Source organism: Anolis carolinensis, unplaced genomic scaffold (assembly GCF_035594765.1).
Source record: "Anolis carolinensis isolate JA03-04 unplaced genomic scaffold, rAnoCar3.1.pri scaffold_7, whole genome shotgun sequence".
Classification (NCBI taxonomy): Eukaryota; Metazoa; Chordata; class Lepidosauria; order Squamata; family Dactyloidae; genus Anolis; species Anolis carolinensis.
Genome location: NW_026943818.1, coordinates 2,964,115 through 2,986,539, shown reverse-complemented (window position 1 = coordinate 2,986,539; position 22,425 = coordinate 2,964,115). Strand labels below are relative to the sequence as shown.

The 22,425-nt window shown below is 41.8% G+C and overlaps 2 protein-coding genes across 8 annotated transcripts in view; one reads left to right on the top strand and one right to left on the bottom strand.

Moving 5' to 3' along the window:
- Positions 1 to 294: 294 nt before the first annotated feature.
- tmem203 (transmembrane protein 203) lies at positions 295 to 3,545 on the bottom strand. Its single transcript, XM_003229740.4, has one exon. It carries the CDS (start codon positions 3,486 to 3,488, stop codon positions 3,060 to 3,062), a length of 429 nt encoding a protein of 142 aa, XP_003229788.1. The 5' UTR covers positions 3,489 to 3,545; the 3' UTR covers positions 295 to 3,059.
- ndor1 (NADPH dependent diflavin oxidoreductase 1) overlaps positions 3,535 to 22,425 on the top strand; it is a 71,453-nt gene continuing 52,562 nt past the window's right edge. For all 7 annotated transcript variants that reach the window (XM_062959124.1, XM_062959130.1, XM_062959127.1 and 4 more), the window contains exons 1-8: positions 3,535 to 3,634; positions 8,434 to 8,568; positions 9,220 to 9,297; positions 16,855 to 16,952; positions 17,692 to 17,790; positions 17,916 to 18,017; positions 19,249 to 19,455; positions 22,181 to 22,302. In XM_062959124.1, coding sequence (XP_062815194.1) covers positions 3,623 to 3,634; positions 8,434 to 8,568; positions 9,220 to 9,297; positions 16,855 to 16,952; positions 17,692 to 17,790; positions 17,916 to 18,017; positions 19,249 to 19,455; positions 22,181 to 22,302 — 853 coding nt within the window. In that variant the 5' untranslated portion in view covers positions 3,535 to 3,622. The remainder of the gene's footprint in view (positions 3,635 to 8,433; positions 8,569 to 9,219; positions 9,298 to 16,854; positions 16,953 to 17,691; positions 17,791 to 17,915; positions 18,018 to 19,248; positions 19,456 to 22,180; positions 22,303 to 22,425) is intronic.

The window sequence follows — 22,425 nt, the reverse complement described above, 5'->3', positions numbered from 1 at the left end:
GACTATTATTATTACTATGATTATTCTTTATTCTTCCAAAAGGTTTTCCAAGAAGTTTAAACACAACATAAAGCAACACCTGGCCCCCTCAACAATTGAGATTATAATTCAGGAAGGCACCATGCAAGCCCTCCTGACAGATGGCCAAACTCCCAGGCAGCATACTCTACTCTTAGCACCAGCAGAGAAAAACAATAAAACCATACATATATACTTACATGTCTATTCTTAAATTGTGATCTTGTTCCATATGGTTGGAAGTCCAGTGAGAATTCATAAACATGAGAATGGAAATCGATGTACATCTTTATTCTTAAATAGCCATCTTGTTCCATTCCTACTTCCACATAGTCTGAAGTCCAGAGAGAATATATGAATTGAATGGGAATCTATTTACATATTTATTCTTAAATAGCAGTCTGGTTCTATATGGTCGGAAGTCCAACGAGAATACATGTATTGACACAATAATGGGAATATACCCATGTCTTCACATGTCTGAAGTCACATATTTACATAAGAAGGAGGATCTGTCTACACATTTCTTAAGTTGATGTTCTGGTTCCATTTGGTCAGAAGTCCAGTAAGAATATACATATTGATGATATAAGAATTGGACTCTATCTACATATTTACTCTATGGAAATCTATCTACATATTTAGTCTTAAACAGCAGTCTAGTTCAACATAGTCTGAAGTCACATATTTACATAAGAAGGAGGATCTGTCTACATATTTCTGAAGTTGATGTTCTGGTTCCATTTGGTCAGAAGTCCAGTGAGAAAACACCTATTGACCTAAGAACTGGAATATATCTACATATTTAGTCTATGGGAATAGATCTATGTATTTATTGTCAAATAGCAGTCTTGTTCGACATATTCTGGAGTCACATATTTTCATCAGAAGGGGGATCGGTCTACACATTTCTTCTTAAGTTGGTGTTCTGGTTCCATTTGGTCGGAAGTCCAGTGAGAATACACGCACTGACACGAGAATGGGAATATATTTACATATTTAGTCTTAAACGGCAGTCTTGTTCGACATAGTCTGAAGTAACATATTTGTATTAGGGGGGAATCTATCTATACATTTCTTCTTAAGTTGATGTTCTGGTTCCATTTGGTCAGAAGTCCAGTAAGAATATACATATTGATGATATAAGAATTGGACTCTATCTACATATTTACTCTATGGAAATCTATCTACATATTTAGTCTTAAACAGCAGTCTAGTTCAACATAGTCTGAAGTCACATATTTACATAAGAAGGAGGATCTGTCTACATATTTCTGAAGTTGATGTTCTGGTTCCATTTGGTCAGAAGTCCAGTGAGAAAACACCTATTGACCTAAGAACTGGAATATATCTACATATTTAGTCTATGGGAATAGATCTATGTATTTATTGTCAAATAGCAGTCTTGTTCGACATATTCTGGAGTCACATATTTTCATCAGAAGGGGGATCGGTCTACACATTTCTTCTTAAGTTGGTGTTCTGGTTCCATTTGGTCAGAAGTTCAGTGAGAAAACACCAATTGACATAAGAATGGGAATTTATTTACATATTTAGTCTTAAAAGGCAGTCTTGTTCAACATAGTCTGAAGTCACATATTTGCATTAGGGGGGAATCTCTCTACATATTTTTGAAATTGGTGTTCTGGTTCCATTTGGTAGGAAGTCCAGTGAGAATACATGTATTGACAACATAAGAATTGGAATATATCTATATATTTAGTCTTTGCGAATATATCTACATATTTATTATTAAATAGCAGTCTTGTTCGACATATTCTGGAGTCACATATTTGCATCAGAAGGAGGATCGGTCTACACATTTCTTCTTAAGTTGGTGTTCTGTTTCCATTTGGTCGGAAGTCCAGTGAGAATACATGTATTGATGATATAAGAATTGGAATATATTTACATATTTAGTCTATGGGAATAGATCTAAGTATTTATTCTTAAATAGCAGTCTAGTTCAACATAGTCTGAAGACAGATATTTACATAAGGAGGATCTGTCTACACATTTCTTCTTAAGTTGGTGTTCTGGTTCCATTTGGTCGGAAGTCCAGTGAGAATACACGCACTGACACGAGAATGGGAATATATTTACATATTTAGTCTTAAACGGCAGTCTTGTTCGACATAGTCTGAAGTAACATATTTGTATTAGGGGGGAATCTATCTATACATTTCTTCTTAAGTTGGTGTTCTGGTTCCATTTGGTCGGAAGTCCAGTGAGAATACACGTATTGACACGAGAATGGGAATATATTTACATATTTAGTCTATGGGAATAGATCTAAGTATTTATTCTTAAACAGCAGTCTAGCTCAACATAGTCTGAAGTCAGATATTTACATAAGGACTAACTGTCTACACATTTCTTCTTAAGTTGGTGTTCTGGTTCCATTTGGTTGGAAGTCCACTGAGAAAACACCTATGACATAAGAACTAGAATATATCTACATATTTAGTCTATGGGAATAGATCTACGTATTTATTGTGAAATAGCAGTCTTGTTCGACATATTCTGGAGTCACATATTGGCATCAGAAGGAGGATCTGTCTACACATTTCTTCTTAAGTTGGTGTTCTGGTTCCATTTGGTCGGAAGTCCAGTGAGAATACACGTATTGACAGCATAACAATTGGAATATATCTATATATTTAGTCTTTGTGAATATATCAACATTTATTATTAAATAGCAGTCTTGTTCGACATATTCTGGAGTCATATATTGGCATCAGAAGGAGGATCTGTCTACACATTTCTTCTTAAGTTGGTGTCCAATGAGAATACACGCATTGACACGAGAATGGGAATATATTTACATATTTAGTCTTAAACCAGTCTTGTTCAACATACCCTGAAGTCACATATTTGCATCAGAAGGGGGTGTATCTACATATTTCTTCTCTGGTTCCACGGCGGTCCAGGGTCCAGCGACAATGCCTCTCTCTGCACGAGAAGGGGCCCCGTTTGCAGCCTGTCCGTGTCCCCGGGCCACTCCTCCCCTCGGCCCGGCAGCACGGCCTTCCCGGGCGGCCTCAGAAGATCCTGCAGGCGCGGATCATGAGGAGCTGGAGCAGGATGAAGACGGGCGCCATGATGAGGCCGTACCAGAGCTGCTCGCGGCCGGGCTTGGGCTCCTGGCCCAGCTTCTGGCAGAGCAGCATCTCGAAGACGAACTTGAGGCTGAGCAGGGTGAGCACCCAGAAGAGCCGCAGCACGGCCAGCCGCTTCTCGCCGTCCTGGAAGAGCCGCACCGAGACGATGGCGGTGAAGTAGGTGCAGAGCCCGTCGGCGGCGAAGAGCGGGCCCAGCGCGCCCCACCAGCTCAGCCCCGCCGAGGCCTCCCCGCCGTCCGCCTTCAGCGCCACCAGCGCCGAGGCCGCCAGCAGCGCCAGGCCCTGCAGGAGCAGCTCGAAGGGCGCCAGGCCCAGCCACTGCACCGCCTCACGCAGCGAGAACAACATCGCCCCCGCTTCCGCTTCCGCTTCCGCTCCCGCCGCCTCAGGAGAGCCGCTTCCGGCGCGCGGGAGTGACGTCAGGCCACACACAGCGCGAGCCAGGGACTCTGCCGCGCGGCAGTGACGTCACCGGCGCCGAGATGCCGGCTGAGGTGAGGCGCTTCTGCTCCTTTCTGAGGAGAAAAAAGTATCTCCTTATTCTACTTTTCCTGATTTGGAATACTTCCCTGTTTAATTCGCCTTCTTCTTCCCCCCAATGGCGACCTATTTCAATAGGGTTGTTGTATGTTTTCCAGGTGGTCTGGCCATGTTCCGAGCAGCATTCTCTCCTGACGTTTCGCCCACATCCTCAGAGGATGCCTACCATAGATGTGGGCGAAACGTCAGGAGAGAATACTTCAGGAACATGGCCATACAGCCCGGAAAACATACAACAGCCCTGTGCCCCCGGCCATGAAAGCCTTTCGACAACATATTTCAATAGGGTTGCTGTGGGTTTTCCAGGCTCTCTGGCCATGTCCGAGCAGCATTCTCTCCTGACGTTTCGCTCACATCCGTGGCAGGAGAGAATTCTTCTGGATTGTGGCCAGGCAGCCCGGAAAACTCACAGCAACCCAGTGGTTTCAGCCATGAAAGCCTTCGGCAAATTTGGTACCACTTATACAGCTTTTTCCTTCTACGGTAATAAATAATAATAATAATAATAATAATAATAATAAAAAACATGATTTATATACCGCCCTATCTCCCGGATGGTACTCAGGGCGGTTTCCAACCATAAAAACAACACATAAATATAAATATATATAAACATAGCTCCTAAAAGCCCATTTTGGGGAGATAAATATAGCTCCTAAAAGCCCATTTTGGGGGGAATTAATCTGACCTCAGAAATATAAATATGGGCCCAGAAAGACAATTTTTGGGGTTCAATCTGACCCTTAAAAACCCATTTTGGGGAGATAAATATAGCTCCTAAAAGCCCATTGTGGGGAGATAAATATATGGTAGAGTCTCACTTATCCAACGTTCTGGATTATCCAACGCATTTTTGTAGTCAATGTTTTCAATACATCATGATATTTTGGTGCTAAATTCGTAAATACAGTAATTACTATGTAGCATTACTGCATATTGAACTACTTTTCTGTCAAATCTGTTGTATAACATGATGTTTTGGCACTTAATTTGTAAAAGCATAACCTAATTTGGTGTTTAAAAGGCTTCTCCTTAATCTCTCCTTATTATCCAACATATTCGCTTATCCAACGTTTTGCCGGCCCATTTATGTTGGATAAGTGAGACTCTACTGTACTGAGACTCAGCTTTTTCCTTCTACGGTAATAAATAATAATAATAATAATAATAATAATAATAACAAAACGTTATTTATATACCGCCCTATCTCCCGGATGGGACTCAGGGCAGTTTCCAACCATAAAAAAAACACATAAATATATATAAACATAGCTCCTAAAAGCCCATTTTGGGGAGATAAATATAGCTCCTAAAAGCCCATTTTGGGGGGAATTATTCTGACCTCAGAAATATAAATATGGGCCCAGAAAGACAATTTTTGGGGTTCAATCTGACCCTTAAAAACCCATTTTGGGGAGATAAATGTAGCTCCTAAAAGCCCATTGTGGGGAGATAAATATAGCTCCTAAAAGCCCATTTTGGGGGTTGAATTTGACCCCTAAAAGCCCATTTTGGGGAGATAAACATAGCTCCTAAAAGCTCATTTTGGGGAGATAAATATAGCTCCCTCTCTCTTATCCAACCTTCGCTTATCCAACGTTCTGTATTATCCAACACAGTCTGCCTTTTAGTAGTCAGTGTTTTTGTAGTCAGTGATTTCAATCATTGTGATATTTTGGTATTAAATTCATAAATAAAGTAATTACTACACAACATGACTGGGTATTGGACTGCTTTTTCGGTCGATTTGTTGTAAAACGTGATGTTTTGGTGCTTAATTTGTGAAATCATAACATAATTTGATGTTTAAGAGGCTTTTCCTTAATCCCTCCTTATTATCCAACATTTTCGCTTATCCAACGTTCTGCTGGCCCGTTTATGTTGGATAAGCGAGACTCTACTGTATTTGTTTTCTGTCTGTTGCTGGAGGAAAACACCCATTCCAATCATCCATAGATATCCTATCTTGAGAACAATTTGAAATCTTTTCTATTAATTTTCTCATAGAATTCTGCCTTTTTGAGTTATATACAGTAGAGCAGGGATCCCCAAACTAAGGCCCGGGGGCCGGATGCGGCCCCCCAAGGTCATTTACCTGGCCCCCGCCCTCAGTTTTATAATATAATATTTTTATATCAGTTTTAATAATATAATATATTGTATATACATATAATATTGATAATAATATTATGCTATACAACATAATACTAATAATAATACCATATAATAATATTAATTATATGTTATATATTACGTATTATATAATAGTATAGTGGTAAGTTATAGTATAATTGTATATAAATAGTATAATTGTAAGTTATCTTTTTATTTATTATATTTTATTATTTTCTTGTATTATTTTTAGTTATTTTCTGTTATTATAGTATTTTATTGTATTAATTTTTCAGTGTTTTTAATTATTTTTAGTGTTTTTTATTATTTTTTATTGGGTTGCTAGGAGACCAAGTTGGAGGAGCTTAGCCTTCTAACTGGCAGCAATTGGATAAAAGCAATTATTCCTCTCTCTCTAATTAGGACTTTATTTTTCTTTTCTTTTTGTTGTATCAACCTAGAGCCGTGGATGATGGGTTGTGTTGTCAAATTTCGAGGCTGGGGGGCCTGTAGTTTTGTTGTTTTGTGGGTCGCCGTGATGCCATCACTCTTTTATATATATAGATAGTGGTATAGTTCAATATAGTAATATATAATGCTAATATTGTGTTATGCTAATAATATAATATATTGTATGTACATACAGCTGCTCTGAGTCCCCTTCTGGGTGAGAAGGGTGGGATATAAATGTAGTAAATAAATGCAGTAAATAAATAATTAATTTTAGACTTAGTCTCGGCCAAAGTCTGAAATGACTTGAAGGCACACAACAACAACAACAATCCTAATTAATTTGACTATCTCATTGGCCAGTAGCAGGCCCACACTTTCCATTGAAATCCTGATAGGTTTATGTTGGTTAAAATTGTTTTCATTTTTAAATATTGTATTGTTCTTTCGTTGTTGTTGTTGTTGCACTACAAATAAGACATGTGCAATATGCATAGGAATTTGTTTGTATTTTTTTTTTCAAATGATAATTCGGCCCCTCAACAGTCTGAAGGATTGTGGACTGGCCCTCTGCTTCAAAAGTTTGAGGACCCCTGCAGTAGAGTCTCACTTATCCAATCTAAACGGGCCTGCAGATGCTTGGATAAGCGAATATCTTGGATAATAAGGAGGGATTAAGGAAAAGCCTATTAAACATCAAATTAGGTTATGATTTTACAAATTAAGCACCAAAACGTCATGTTATACAACAAATTTGACAGAAAAGTAGTTCAATATTCAGTAATGTTATGTTGTAATTACTGTATTTACGAATTTAGCACCAAAATATCACAATATATTGAAAACATTGACTACAAAAATGGCTTGGATTATCCAGAGGCTTGGATAAGCGAGGCTTGGATAAGTGAGACTCTACTGTAATAATAATAATAATAATAATGTTGAATGTATTACTTGCCTGTCCCTGCAGCTCAAGGAAGGACACAATATCATTAAACATCATTTAATAATAATAATATTATAATAATACTTTATTTATCTATCCCGCCACCATCTCCCCAAAAGGATTCGGGGCCGCTAACATGGGGGGCGATGCCCAAAACAAAACAGAATAAAGCAATTACAATGAATATCAAAACAAAACAATATTAACATAAATCAAATCAAATAAACAATTGAAACATTTTAAAAATACAATAAAGCACATACAATCAGAACAAATGAATAATAATACAGCATCAACCACTGGAGATAAAAGGGGTCGGGCATATAAAACACAATATCCAAAGCTTTAATAAGGTACATAAACAAGTGTCAGAGAGTCAACTGGGATAATATGGGATGAGGTAAGGTAGGAAGGGATTAAAGTGCTAAGAAGTAATGTCTCGGTGAAAAGGTTTTTAAATTTAAATTCCTGCTACCAATACAGTAGAGTCTCACTTATCCAACACTCACTTATCCAATGTTCTGGATTATCCAACGCATTTTTGTAGTCAATGTTTTCAATACATCGTGATATTTTGGTGCTAAATTTGTAAATACAGTAATTACTACATAGTATTACTGCTTATTGAACTACTTTTTCTGTCAAATTTGTTGTATAATATGATGATTTGCTGCTTAATTTGTAAAATCATAACCTAATTTGATGTTTAATAGGCTTTTCCTTAATCCCTCCTTATTATCCAACATATTCGCTTATCCAACATTCTGCCGGCCCATTTACGTTGGATAAGTGAGACTCTACTGTAGTTTGTATAGAGCAGTGGTTCTCAACCTGTGGGTCCCCAGGTGTTTTGACCTACAACTCCCAGAAATCCCAGCCAGTTTACCAGCTGTTAGGATTTCTGGGAGTTGAAGGCCAAAACATCTGGGAACCTACAGATTGTGAACCACTGTTATAGATAGAAATGTGATTGTTAGGTCATCGTTGTCTAAGTACGTCTCTTCGTCGATATTGTGGCTTATACTTCTGTGTGAAGTTTGTGTTGTAAAAAAAATATAGGGGAAGAAAGGAAGCGACTTCAACAGGTTTGTTTGGGGTTTCTCCACTATCCAAGCCCTTCTTTCCTCTCCCCTCTTGCTTGAGTCCCCACCATGTTCTTCTTAACATGATAAAACCAGTGGCCGAGAGAGAAGCCTTGGCCTCTTGCTTTCGCTAAATGGGGCGTCTCTGCTTCTCCTCTTCCAGATGGAGGTTCGGAAGATGCTGGTCCTCTTCGGCAGCCAGACAGGAACGGCTCAAGATGCGGCTGAAAGGGTCGGCCGGGAGGCCAAGCGGCATCGCTTCCAGTGCAAAGTGGAGGCCCTGGACGACTACAGCGTGGTGAGCAGCCCAGCCGCCCTTCTGTCTCCCCCCCCCCCCCTTCAAGACGCATGGCTTTAACAGGCCAAATATTCCCCGAGACCCCCAAACCACCTCCAAATATGATCCGAGGGGCACTTCTAGTTGTGACTTTGGGGGTTTACAAGGAGGTGGTACCCTATTCATTCAAATCTAATCCATGATTTTAACATTTTATCTTGTATGTCGTTTTTATGACTTGCTTTTATTGTCTGATTATTGGTTTCATTGTTTTTTTGTCTTGTTTTTATTCTTCTGTTCGGGCTTGGCCCCATGTAAGCCGCCCCGAGTCTCTTCGGGGAGATGGGGCTGGATATAAGAATAAAATTATTATTATTATTATTAAATCTCATGCTCACCCTTTTGAGCTAAATATCCTCGCCAAACAAGGGTGCACATTAGATTCAGTATGGTCATCTTAGTGCTGAGCCAAAGAGGAAGTGCTTTAAGAGCTCCTATTTGAGGGACATCATCTCTCATTTAACGGCTATGGCTCCTGAGATTTGTAGTTTGGTGCGGCATTGGCCTTCTTTGGAAGAGAAGGCTCAAGGTCATGTTCTTTTGATGAAAGTAGAAAGTATCGGACAGTAATTGCTTCATAAATTATTGATCCTTGCCTGTCTTTTTCTACAGGCTTCCCTCATCCATGAGCCACTGGTGGTATTTGTCTGTGCAACAACAGGGCAAGGAGATCCTCCTGATAACATGAAGGTCAGATTATTATTTTATTGTATGACACAGCAAACAAGATAGATATGCTGGATTTCGTATCATAAAATCATAAGTTGAACACTTCCCAAGTGTCTAGGACTGTGTGATGTATTTTCGGATGATGCATGCAGATCCAAGTAGGGTGGCCTTTTGCAGTTGGCAGATTGTAATTTTGTCAGTGTCTATGGTTTCCAAATGCTGGCTGAGATCTTTTGGCACGGCACCCAGTGTGCCCATCACCACCGGGACCACCTGCACTGGTTTCTGCCAGAGTCTTTGAAGTTCCATCTTGAGGTCCTGATGGCGGCTGAGTTTTTCCTGTTGTTTTTCGTCAATGCGACTGACACCTGGGATGGCAACATCAATGATCCAAACCTTTTTCTTTTCCACAACTGTGATTATTATTATTATTATTATTATTATTATTATTATTACTATTATTACAGTGTTCCCTCACTTATTGCAGGGGTTATGTGTTATGATTGAGCCTCGTGGCTCTGTTTCTGACAGGCGTGGGCGTAAGACTCCTCGAGAGTCGGATACTCTCGAGGAGCGAGAGAGAAAAAGACTGCGAGACATATTTGCAGCACCCTCTGACGAAGAGTCTTTCGAAGGGTTCACGGAGAGAATGGAGGAAGGGCTGGTTAGCTCAGAGGAGGATGAGATGGATTGGACTCGGGTAAGGGAGGAATTGGGGGCCACTGGCCATGATGGGACAGAAGATGAATGGGGACCTTCAGGATTAGACCCATGGCTTAGCTGGAGGGATGGGACGGGATCCACAGCTGGAGATGCTGTTGGGCGTAGTCAGAGGTGTTCCAGCTCTGACGAGGAAAGTGATGAGGAAACGCCCGGGTTAAGGAGGACAGCTGACAGTGATGAAGATTTGTAACTGGCATAAAATGGGGCTTGGGAGCAATTGCAAATTGCGTCGGGCAAGGTAATCTGGGCAAACGCTTGGGATCCGTGTGTGTGTGGGACGCTTCCCTGAAGACTTGTGTGCTTTCCTGTGCTGTGACGTAAGTTGATTGAAATCCAGGGTCAGACGGCGGGAGGGATTGTGTGGGCATTTGTTTGTGCAAACCTGTGCTTACTCTTATTAGCTTGACCTTCCGTCGTCTTTCTGACGGACGCCATCTCCTGCTTTGAGAACCCGGACTGAACTGACCACGGCTTGTCTTCCCCCCTTCTTGGACTTGGAAAAACTACAAACGTCTGCTTCTGGCTTTGATTTACGGAACGGAACTGGTCTACTCTACTTCTACAATCCTTGGCTGAATTGCTCGTGTTGGAGATCCTGTCTACTGTGTGTGTGTGGGAGCGACGCAAGTTACTCTAAGCACAGTGCTGGCAGCAGAGAGGAATCTGCTGCCAATTAGTTGCATTCTTTGTATCTTTTGTTCTTTGGCTTTCGTTCTGTTAATACCTAGGCTGAAGCAAGCAGTTTGTTTTTACCCGGATTAAACTCCGGTTTAATCCGGTTTATCTTTTGAACATTTACTTTTGTCCCCTTTTTGCTCCTAAAGGCAAAAATTGCCTGGCCCTTGTGTTTTTACGGGCATTTTTGAGTTCTGTAATCTAATAAACTCTGTTACTTTGAATCTTGTGGCGTTCTGTCCTTGACAGATTGCCCGACGCCGATAAAAAGTTTATTGCAGCAATAAACCCGTCAGGAAGACGATGGATGAGTTAAGAGCCAAAGTAGACCAATTGCAAACGGCCTTAAGCCAAACAGCTTTTGCTGTGAAAGGACATGTTTTGACTCCTGAACGCTTTGACGGAACCAGGTGCAAGTTGCCAACCTTTTTGGCACAAGTGGAGCTTTATTTTTCTCAGCTCAGTGCTCATGCTTTTCCTACTGACACTAGCAAGGTGGCTTTTATTTTGAGTTTGTTGACCGGTCCCGCAGGACAATGGGCCACTAATTTAATTTTGGGAAATGACCCAGTCAAGGACAATTTGAATAATTTCAAAAGGTTGTTAACTGATACTTTTGGGGATCCTCTCCGCACGGAGAACGCTGGGTGGGCTCTGTATCGGTTGAAACAGGGAAAGGGGACTGTTTTGGATTACTTAAATAAGTTTAACCTGTATCGCCACCAGCTGGATTGGGGGGAAAATGCATTCATGCTTTTATTTACTGCCGGGTTAAGTGATATGCTCCAGGATGAATTAGCACGCTTGGAGCCGGCTGAAAGCTGGGACGCCTTAGTAGCTAAGGTGCTGCGTTTAGACGCAAGGTTCGAGGCTCGTAAACACTCAAAAGCAATGTGTGCGCCACCTATGCATGTAACCAGGGCACCTGTGGTGATGGGGGAAGAGCTCATGGAGCTTGGGGTCTTTAAAAAACTGTCTACAGAGGAAAAGAGCCGTAGGAGGCAGCTGGGCTTGTGTTTGTACTGTGGGAATGCTGGGCATTTTGCCAAAAATTGTAATGTGAAACCTTCCCAGCTTTCGGGAAAAGGCCAGCCCTAGTGCGACGTGAGTCCAACGCACTAGGGCTCCTCAAGCAGTCAACTGAGGGGAGGAAGCATGTTTTCGTACCCATTACATTATCTGTTGGGGGAAGGGAACTTGTTTCTACTCTGGCACTGCTGGACTCAGGAGCTACGGTCTCCTATGTAGATATTGAGTTTGCTAAGAAGCATGGCATTCCTAGAGTGCGCAAGGCATGCGACGTGTGGGTGGAGGGAGCAGATGGGAGACTGCTGGAGACTGGGGTGGTTAACCAGGAAACCTCAGCAGTAACGTGGGAGGTGCAGGGAGTAACGGGAACGTTTGTGTGGGATATTACGAGCTTGCCTAGATATGATGTGATCCTGGGGATGGATTGGCTAGCTGTAGTAAACCCACAAGTGGATTGGGCAACACGTAAAGTGATCTTAAAGAGGCAGGATTGTTGCACTCTAAACGTTACTCATGCTGATATGGAGGGAGTGCCTGCTGAGTATGGGGAGTTCTCTGATGTATTTTGTAAAAGAGAAGCGGACAAATTACCACCGCACAGGCCATATGATTGCGCCATCAAGTTGGCAGAAGGTGCGAAACTGCCAGCAGGGAGGCTGTATGCCTTGACTGTACCGGAAAGGCAAGCTTTGCGGGAGTTTTTAGATGACAATTTAGCCAAGGGGTTTATTCGCCCATCTAGTTCTCCAACTGCGGCACCAGTATTCTTTGTAGCCAAAAAGACTGGGGAACTTAGGCTGGTCTGCGACTATCGGATCCTAAACAAATACACCATTCGGGATAGGTACCCGCTCCCTTTAATCTCGGAACTGTTATCAAGGGTGCAAGGGGCTAAGGTCTTTACCAAGCTTGACCTGCGGGGGGCCTATAACTTAATCCGTATACGGGAAGGGGATGAATGGAAGACGGCATTTAACACGTGTTTCGGATGCCACGAGTTCCGAGTCATGCCTTTTGGGCTTTGTAATGCTCCTGCGGTCTTCCAGAGGTTCATGAACGATGTGTTCAGGGACCTAATTGACCAATTTTTAGTGATTTATTTGGATGATATCTTGATTTTTTCTAAGGACGAGAAAGAACATCGTCAACATGTCAAGCAGGTTCTGCACCGACTGCGGGCTAATGGGCTTTTCGCCAAGGCTTCCAAATGCGTCTTTCATGTGCCTGAAGTGGAGTTCCTAGGTCATGTAGTGTCAGGTAGGGAACTTAAAATGGACCCACATAAGGTTGACGCCGTCAACTCATGGCAGGAGCTGAAAACTAAGAAGGATGTACAAAGGTTCTTAGGTTTTGCTAATTACTACCGGGAGTTTATTCCGAATTTTGCAAAGCTCACGGTACCTTTGACGCAGCTTCTGCGCAAGAAACAGCCATTTGTGTGGGGGCGGGAAGCTCACGAGGCGTTTCTACAACTTAAGTCTAGTTTTCAATCAGACAACATACTAACCCATCCTGATGTTGACAAACCGTTCGTGGTAGAAGCGGACGCTTCTAGCTACGCGTTGGGGGCTGTATTGTCTCAGAAAGATTCCTCAGGGACCTTGCGTCCCTGTGGATTTTACTCGCGGCAACTAACACCCTTCGAGCAGAACTATACCATATGGGAGAAGGAGTTGTTGGCGATTAAGGTGGCGTTTGAGGTGTGGCGGCACTGGCTTGAAGGGGCACGGCACCAGATCGTGGTCAGATCTGATCACAAGAATTTAGAGCACTTGCAAACAGCAAAGAAGTTAAACCAGCGTCAAATCCGATGGGCTTTGTTTTTCTCCAGGTTTAACTTCAAGGTGCAGTTCGTAGAGGGGAAGGCAAACTTGCGGGCCGATGCTTTATCCCGCAAGCCGGAGTTTAAGACCAATGAGCAGGTTGTATGTCAGACCATCTTGCCTACTGCCTCTCTGTGTGTTGTAGATAATGAGCTCGGGTTACATGACCAGATCCTTGAGGCTCAGAGGGATGATGTGTGGACACAGGAGCAACTGATGCTGCTCTCAGCAGGTAATCGTACCATACTGCCGCATCTACAAGATCAAGACGGAGTATTGGTACGCAGGGGGCAGGTCTACGTACCAGTGGGGGCCCTCAGGTTGGAGGTGATTAGAGCCCACCATGACGAACCCATGGCTGGGCACTTTGGCAGATTCAAGACCGTGCAGCTCATTACCAGGAGCTATTGGTGGCCAAAGATGCGGCAAGACATTCTGCGCTTTTGTGACAGCTGCGCCGTTTGCCAGCAGAGTAAGACGCCTGTTGGGCGCCCTAGAGGGTTGTTGTCGTCTTTACCTGTTCCGGACAGGCCATGGCAAATCATTTCCATGGATTTCATTTCAGATTTGCCTAAGTCTGGGGGTTATACTTGTATTTGGGTGGTGGTGGATTTATTTAGTAAACTGGCTCATTTTATTCCTTGTTCAACCATTCCGGCGGCCCCTACGTTGGCCTTACTATTTACTAAGCACATCTATCGTTTGCACGGAGCACCCGAGGTGATTATTTCAGATAGGGCTCCGCAATTTGTGTCACGCTTTTGGAAACATTTCCATGAGTGCTTGGGGACTAAGTTAAACGTTTCTTCAGCCTTTCATCCGCAAACGGATGGACAGTCGGAACGGGTTAATGGGCTCTTAGAGCAATATCTGCGTTGTTTTTGTTTAGATCAACCCACGGCTTGGGTGAAGTGGCTACCGGTGGCGGAATTTGCTTACAACAATGCGGTGCACACATCTAGTCAGCATACGCCGTTTGAGCTAACTTATGGTTTTCACCCACGGGGAGGTGTGGCGCCGTCGACCAATGTGGTCTCTTCGGACCCTGTGTACCGCTCTACGGAAATGGCTGCATTGCATGATGTTGCCCGTCGCTTACTGCTGGAAGCTAAGGCAACGCAGAAGACTCAGGCTGACCGCCACAGGCAGGCAGGGGAGGAGTTGGAAGAAGGGGATTTGGTATGGTTATCTTCCAAACATATTAAACAGGCTGGGGGAAAGTTTGCGCCTCGGTATTTGGGTCCCTTTCCTATCGTTAAAAAGATTTCTTCTGTTGCGTTTCGTTTGCGTTTACCGTCTAGTTTAAAGGTCCATCCAGTCTTTCATCGTTCGCTGTTGAAACTTGATACCTCTAGTCGTCGTGGTGCTATAGCGGAGGGTATCACTGCCACTTCTCCGCCATCGGGGGAGGAGGCCTTTGTGAGAGGGGATAGTGTTATGATTGAGCCTCGTGGCTCTGTTTCTGACAGGCGTGGGCGTAAGACTCCTCGAGAGTCGGATACTCTCGAGGAGCGAGAGAGAAAAAGACTGCGAGACATATTTGCAGCACCCTCTGACGAAGAGTCTTTCGAAGGGTTCACGGAGAGAATGGAGGAAGGGCTGGTTAGCTCAGAGGAGGATGAGATGGATTGGACTCGGGTAAGGGAGGAATTGGGGGCCACTGGCCATGATGGGACAGAAGATGAATGGGGACCTTCAGGATTAGACCCATGGCTTAGCTGGAGGGATGGGACGGGATCCACAGCTGGAGATGCTGTTGGGCGTAGTCAGAGGTGTTCCAGCTCTGACGAGGAAAGTGATGAGGAAACGCCCGGGTTAAGGAGGACAGCTGACAGTGATGAAGATTTGTAACTGGCATAAAATGGGGCTTGGGAGCAATTGCAAATTGCGTCGGGCAAGGTAATCTGGGCAAACGCTTGGGATCCGTGTGTGTGTGGGACGCTTCCCTGAAGACTTGTGTGCTTTCCTGTGCTGTGACGTAAGTTGATTGAAATCCAGGGTCAGACGGCGGGAGGGATTGTGTGGGCATTTGTTTGTGCAAACCTGTGCTTACTCTTATTAGCTTGACCTTCCGTCGTCTTTCTGACGGACGCCATCTCCTGCTTTGAGAACCCGGACTGAACTGACCACGGCTTGTCTTCCCCCCTTCTTGGACTTGGAAAAACTACAAACGTCTGCTTCTGGCTTTGATTTACGGAACGGAACTGGTCTACTCTACTTCTACAATCCTTGGCTGAATTGCTCGTGTTGGAGATCCTGTCTACTGTGTGTGTGTGGGAGCGACGCAAGTTACTCTAAGCACAGTGCTGGCAGCAGAGAGGAATCTGCTGCCAATTAGTTGCATTCTTTGTATCTTTTGTTCTTTGGCTTTCGTTCTGTTAATACCTAGGCTGAAGCAAGCAGTTTGTTTTTACCCGGATTAAACTCCGGTTTAATCCGGTTTATCTTTTGAACATTTACTTTTGTCCCCTTTTTGCTCCTAAAGGCAAAAATTGCCTGGCCCTTGTGTTTTTACGGGCATTTTTGAGTTCTGTAATCTAATAAACTCTGTTACTTTGAATCTTGTGGCGTTCTGTCCTTGACATTATGTTCCAGGACCACCTGCAATAAGTGAAAATCCACAAAGTAGGGACACTATATTTATTTTAATATTTATACATTATTTTAGTAGTTATACACTATTTTAAGTCTTTATCAACCCATCGTGTGTTGATAAATCACCTCCTTCTCCTCCTGTTGCTGCTTGGGCTCCTTTTCTCTCCCTTTGGCTTCTCCTTCCTCCCTTCCTTAGTAATTTTTTTATGATTTATAATATTCTTTTAGAGTTTATTGAAAAACCACAAAACAGTAAATCCGCGAAAAGTGAACCGTGAAGTAGTGAGGGAACACTGTATTATTATTAGATACATAACATGATGAGTCCACTGCAAACAAGATCACTATGCTGGCTGTATTGGCTCACACAAGTGTCTAGGATTATGTGATGTATCGGTGAATAATGCATGCAGATCCAAGTAGGGTGGCCTTTTGCAGCTGACAGATGGTGCTGGTTGTTTTCAAGTGCTGGCCAAGGTCCCCTCTGTCTCTGATTGGTCTCTATATACAAGTGTTGATGCTTCTTCACTTCCACCACTCCCAGGGAGGAGCCTTCTGAGACCCTGGGGAAGCCGTTCCTTAGAGAGCATGTGATGTGTACATGTAAAGCTGGTTGTGCTGGAAGAAGTAGTGAGGCAGAATGAACAAAACACTGCAGGGCCACAATCTGTAGCAGGTTTCCTGAGCATCAGCCCCAGTCTCACAGCCTGCTTTTTGGTTGACTTTGGTCTAGAATTTCTGGCGGTTCATCTTCCGGAAGAACTTGCCCCCCAGTTCCCTTTGTCAGATGGATTATGCCGTTCTGGGGCTTGGAGATTCCTCATATCCCAAGTAAGTGGCGCTTCCTGCCTTGTCCATGATGCAATGGCAGCCCCCCTCCGTCTCCTATCCAGGGATGTTTTGGACCTATAGAGAGGTCTGTCATTGGAAGCTTGTGTCCGGGGCAGGATTATGGGAACACCTTCCTGATATCAAAATATGATCTTGGACCAGAGCTTTGGAATGGTACTTTTCAGGACTGCAGCTGCCAGGATAATAACTGAGGAATGAAATTTTGGGAATTGTAGTCCAAAGCATGTCTTAGTTTCGAAGTCTCTAAAAATATTGTTGTTGTTAGAGAGCTTGTGGGTGGGATTCTGGGAAGACTGGGAGTATTATTATTTTTATTGTTGAGGTTGTGGGTGACTTCTGGGAGGGATTAGGAATTTTAAATGTGATTTTAATTGTATTTATTATATCTTAACTGTATTTTAACCTGTATAATCTGTTCCAGTTTTTAAGTAACTATTACGTTGTTTTTATCTTGTATTGCATTGTTTTAAAATCTCATTGTTTTAGTTGATTGTGTGCATTGTATGCTATGTTGTTGCCATATCCTCATTGTAAGCCGCCCCGAGTCCCCGCGGGGAGATGGTGATGGGGTATAAATAAAGTTATTATTATTATTATACATTACACAAATATTTAAAATTGTTTTTAGTGATTGTATTTACTGTGTTTTAAAATTTATACTGGGTTGTAATTGTATAATTGCTAGCTTTCCCTCTCTCTCCGTGGCATCTCTGCTCAGGTTCAACTTCGTGGCCAAGAAACTGCACAAGCGGCTGCTGCAACTGGGGGGCCACCCCTTGACCCCCGTTGCCCTGGGGGATGACCGCCATGACCTTGGGTGAGAGGACAGTGACTAGATCCCATGTGGTCTGGCAATGCCGAGAGACTGTCCCCCTCCCTCTGAGGATTCTGCTTTGTTTTTAACCCATCCAAAATGGCTCCCTTTCCTGCTGTTGTTTGTAGCCCGGATGCGGTGATTGACCCCTGGCTGCTGGACTTGTGGGGCAAGGTCCTGGCGCTGCACCCCTTACCTCCCGGCCTCCAAATAATCAGCCCAGAAACCATGTAAGTGGAAAGGAAAGTAAGAGCTGGGGACCAGAATATAACTAACTGCTTTATTTATTTATTTTATTTTCTATTTTTTTCTTATTTTTTTATTAATTTATCAGTCAAAAGTATAAGTTTAAGTTTACATTCCTCACTTTACAATATCTTAAACATATCATATTACAGTAGAGTCTCACTTATCCAACATAAATGGGCCAGCAGAATGTTAGATAAGCAAATATGTTGGAAATAAGGAGAGATTAAGGAAAAGCCTATTAAACATCAAATTAGGTTATGCTTTTACAAATTAAGGACCAAAACATCATGTTATACCACAAATTTGACAGAAAAAGTACTGTAGTTCAATACACAGTAATGCTATGTAGAAATTACTGTACTTACGAACTTGGCACTAAAATATCAGGATGTATTGAAAACATTGACTACAAAAAAGTGTTGGATAATCCAGAACGTTGGATAAGCGAGTGTTGGATAAGTGAGACTACTGTATATACAATTCGACAGTAAAAAAAAATCAAGAACATCTTTAAGCATATTTCTTATCAGTTTTTAACTTTTCCATTACAACTTTACATATCTCTCTACTGCACACTTTTTATCTACTTACACGTGTTTTATAATTACTATTATTATTATTAATTTATCAATCAAAATGTATAAGTATTATTCTCATTTTACAGTATCTTAAACATATTATATTGCATACAATCCGACAATAAAGAAAAATCAAATCCAAAAACATTTTAAATCATGTGTTGTCGAAGGCTTTCATGGCCGGGATCACAGGGTTGTTGTATGTCTTTCGGGCTGTGTGGCCATGTTTCAGAAGCATTCTCTCCTGACGTTTCGCCCACATCTATGCCTGCCATAGATGTGGGCGAAATGTCAGGAGAGAATGCTTCTGGAACATGGCCACACAGCCCGAAAGACATACAACAACCCTATTTTAAAGCATATTTCGTATCAGTTTTAGACTTTTCCATTACAACTTTACTAAGTAAGGGGAGGGGGGATGATATAACAACAACAACAATAATAATAACAATAAAAAATAAAACACGTATAAGTAGATTAAAAAATGTGTAGTAGAGAGTTATTTATTTTTTCAAATTGGAACCTCACACTCAAATAAGTCTAGGTTGATGCATCTCTCCTGCCCTTGAACACTAGAAGAGATATCAGACTTTTATTGCTTCCACACAAGCGGGTTTTGCCATCTTTCCTGCAGTTTGCCGCCCAAATTCACCTTCCAGTTTCTGGAAGAAGAAGAAGAAGAAGGCAGCACCACTTGCGAGGAGGAGCAGCCCCTTCGGGACCACCCTTCAGAGCTGTGCCCTTTTGCTTCTCGGATGGTGTCCAATCGGCGCGTGACGTCTGAATCGCACTTCCAAGACGTCCGCCTCATTGAGTTCGACATCGCCGGCTCTGGGTTCGAGTGAGTTTCCTTAGCGCCTGTTGTGCTTTGGCCAGAGAACAGCAGGCAAAGAAACATGGCAAGTTGCGTCCAAATGTCTGCGTGTGAGAATCATAGATTCCTAGAGTGGGAAGGGACCCCAAGGGCCATCCAGTCCCACCCCTTTTTGCCAGGAAGGACACCATCCAAGCCCTCACAGATGGCTCTCCAGCCATAGATACGATTGAGAAAAAGAACAAATAGATACTGTATATACTCGAGTATAAGCCTAGTTTTTCAGCCCTTTTTTTAAGACTGAAAAAGCCCCCCGCGGCTTATACTCGGGTGAGGGTCCTGGTTGGCTTATATTTGGGTCAGCTTATACTCGAGAATATATGGTACATTTATTATTTTTCTCTATTATTGTTGCTACTATTACATTTATTTTACTCTATTTTATTGTTACAGTAGAGTCTCACTTATCCAACACTCGCTTATCCAACGTTCTGGATTATCCAACGCATTTTTGTAGTCAATGTGTTCAATATATCGTGAGATTTTGGTGCTAAATTCATAAATACAGGAATTACTACATAGCATTACTGCGTATTGAACTACTTTTTCTGCCAAATTTGTTGTCTAACATGATGTTTTGATGCTTCATTTGTAAAATCATAACCTAATTTGATGTTTAATAAGCTTTTCCTTAATGCCTCCTTATTATCCAACATATTTGCTTATCCAACATTCTGCCGGCCCGTTTATGTTGGATAAGTGAGACTCTACTGTATTATTAAGCATTTAATGAATGAATTATGATGGCTTTAACTCGGTCCGGACTAAGGTTTACGTGCAAGGTTTATGTGGACGAATGGATTATTTTAAATGTATTTATTGGATTGTTTTAAATTGATTGTTTTAATTGCTATGTTTTATTTTTGTACTGTATACCGGCATTGAATTTGCCAGATTGTGAGGCGCCCTGAGTCCCTTCGGGTGAGAAGGGTGGCATATAAATGATGGAAATAAATAAATAAATAAATAAATTTATTATTTCACTCTGATCTTATCATTATTACATTTATTATTTTACTCTATTTATTATTACAGTAGAGTCTCACTTATCCAACATAAACGGGCTGACAGAAAGTTGGATAAGCGAATATGTTGGATAATAAGGAGGGATTAAGGAAAATCCTATTAAACATCAAATTAGGTTATGATTTTACAAATTAAGCACCAAAACATCATGTTATACAACAAATTTGACAGAAAAAGTAGTTCAATACGCAGTAAAGTTATGTTGTAATTACTGTATTTACGAATTTAGCACCAAAATATCACAGTGTATTGAAAACATTGACTACAAAAATGCGTTGGATAATCCAGAACGTTGGATAAGCGAGTGTTGGATAAGTGAGACTCTACTGTATATGTATTATTTTTCTGTATTTATTATTATTATTATTATTATTATTATTATTATTACATGTATTATTTTACTCTATTATTATTAAAGCACATTTACATTGAAGAAGATGAGAATAATGATTTCATCAGAGTTGGGCAGTCTTATCTTAAATTAGAGCTTTATGTAAATATTCAAAAACATTTAACCTACTGATGCCTCAATTAATGTAATTTTATTGGTATCTATTTTTATTTCTGAAATTTACCACCCTCGGCTTATACTTGAGTCAATGTTTTCCCAGGTTCTTTTGTGGTAAAATTAGGTGCCTCGGCTTATATTCAGGTCGGCTTATACTCGAGTATATACGGTAGATAGGATTGAGATGGACATACATATAGGATACATAAATAATCCTAGAATTGGAAGAGATCCCAAGGGTCATCCAGTCCAATCCTTTTCTGCCAAGATGGTGACCCAAGCCCTCTTAAGAGATGGCCATCCAGCCTGTTAAAGAAACCTAGAATCTAGAGTTGGAAGGCCATCTAGTTTATTTATTTATTTACTACATTTATATCCCGCTTTTCTCACCCCGAAGGGGACTCAGAGCGGCTTACAAATCAAATGAACATACAATATATTATTAGCATAGCACAATATAAACATTACATTACTATGTTGTACTATATCATTATACGGTAATATTATTAGTAATATTACATTCAATATATAATATAATATATAAATAATTTTATTAGTAATATAATATTGTATTCCATTATAATATTATTATCAATATTATATGTATATGCAATATATTATATATTTATAAATTATTATAAATTATATATGGTATGTAAAATTAGCATAGCATGTTGCTATGGCACAGAAGACAAGATGGAACTATCTTCCTGGCTCTCAGGTTGATATGATGTCTTCCTGGCCCCCCGTTCTTCCGGCCGTCAGGCAGGTTCAAAATGTTCAAAGAATAAGTTTTGTTGGCTTTGACTCAGTCTGGACTAAGGTTCTATAGATGAATGGCTCAAGTATTTGGTATTGTTTTAAATCTGTTTTTCACTACTTACGTTTTATTCTTTTGTATTGTTGTGTATTGGCATCGAATTCTGCCAGTTTTGTAAGCCGCCCTGAGTCCCTTCGGGTGAGAAGGGTGGGATAGAAAGGATGGAAATAAATAAATCGCAAGAAAGCACCCCCAACAGATGGCCATCCAGCCTGTGCTTAAAATCCTCCAAAGAGTCTTCATCCACTGCATCCCCTAAGCTTGTAAGAGACAAAGTGGGTCTGACATGATTATGTTTTTGAAGAAGCCCTGTTGAAGAGCCCCTCCTCTTTTGGCAGGTACACCGCGGGCGACGTGGTCATGATCCAGCCCCGCAACCCTCCCGAGGAAGTGCAGCTCTTCTGCCGCCTCCTGCGTTTGGACCCGGAGAGGCGCTTTGTCCTGAGGCCGACCGAACCAGGTACCAGGGGAGCCTGGAGGAGGGATTTTCCTGGGCCATTGCCTGTTAGAAAGAGCCGGCATTAACACAGAGCCCCTAAACAGCAGCTCTGAGGGTCTGGTTGCTCCAAAAGAGGCTCAGCCT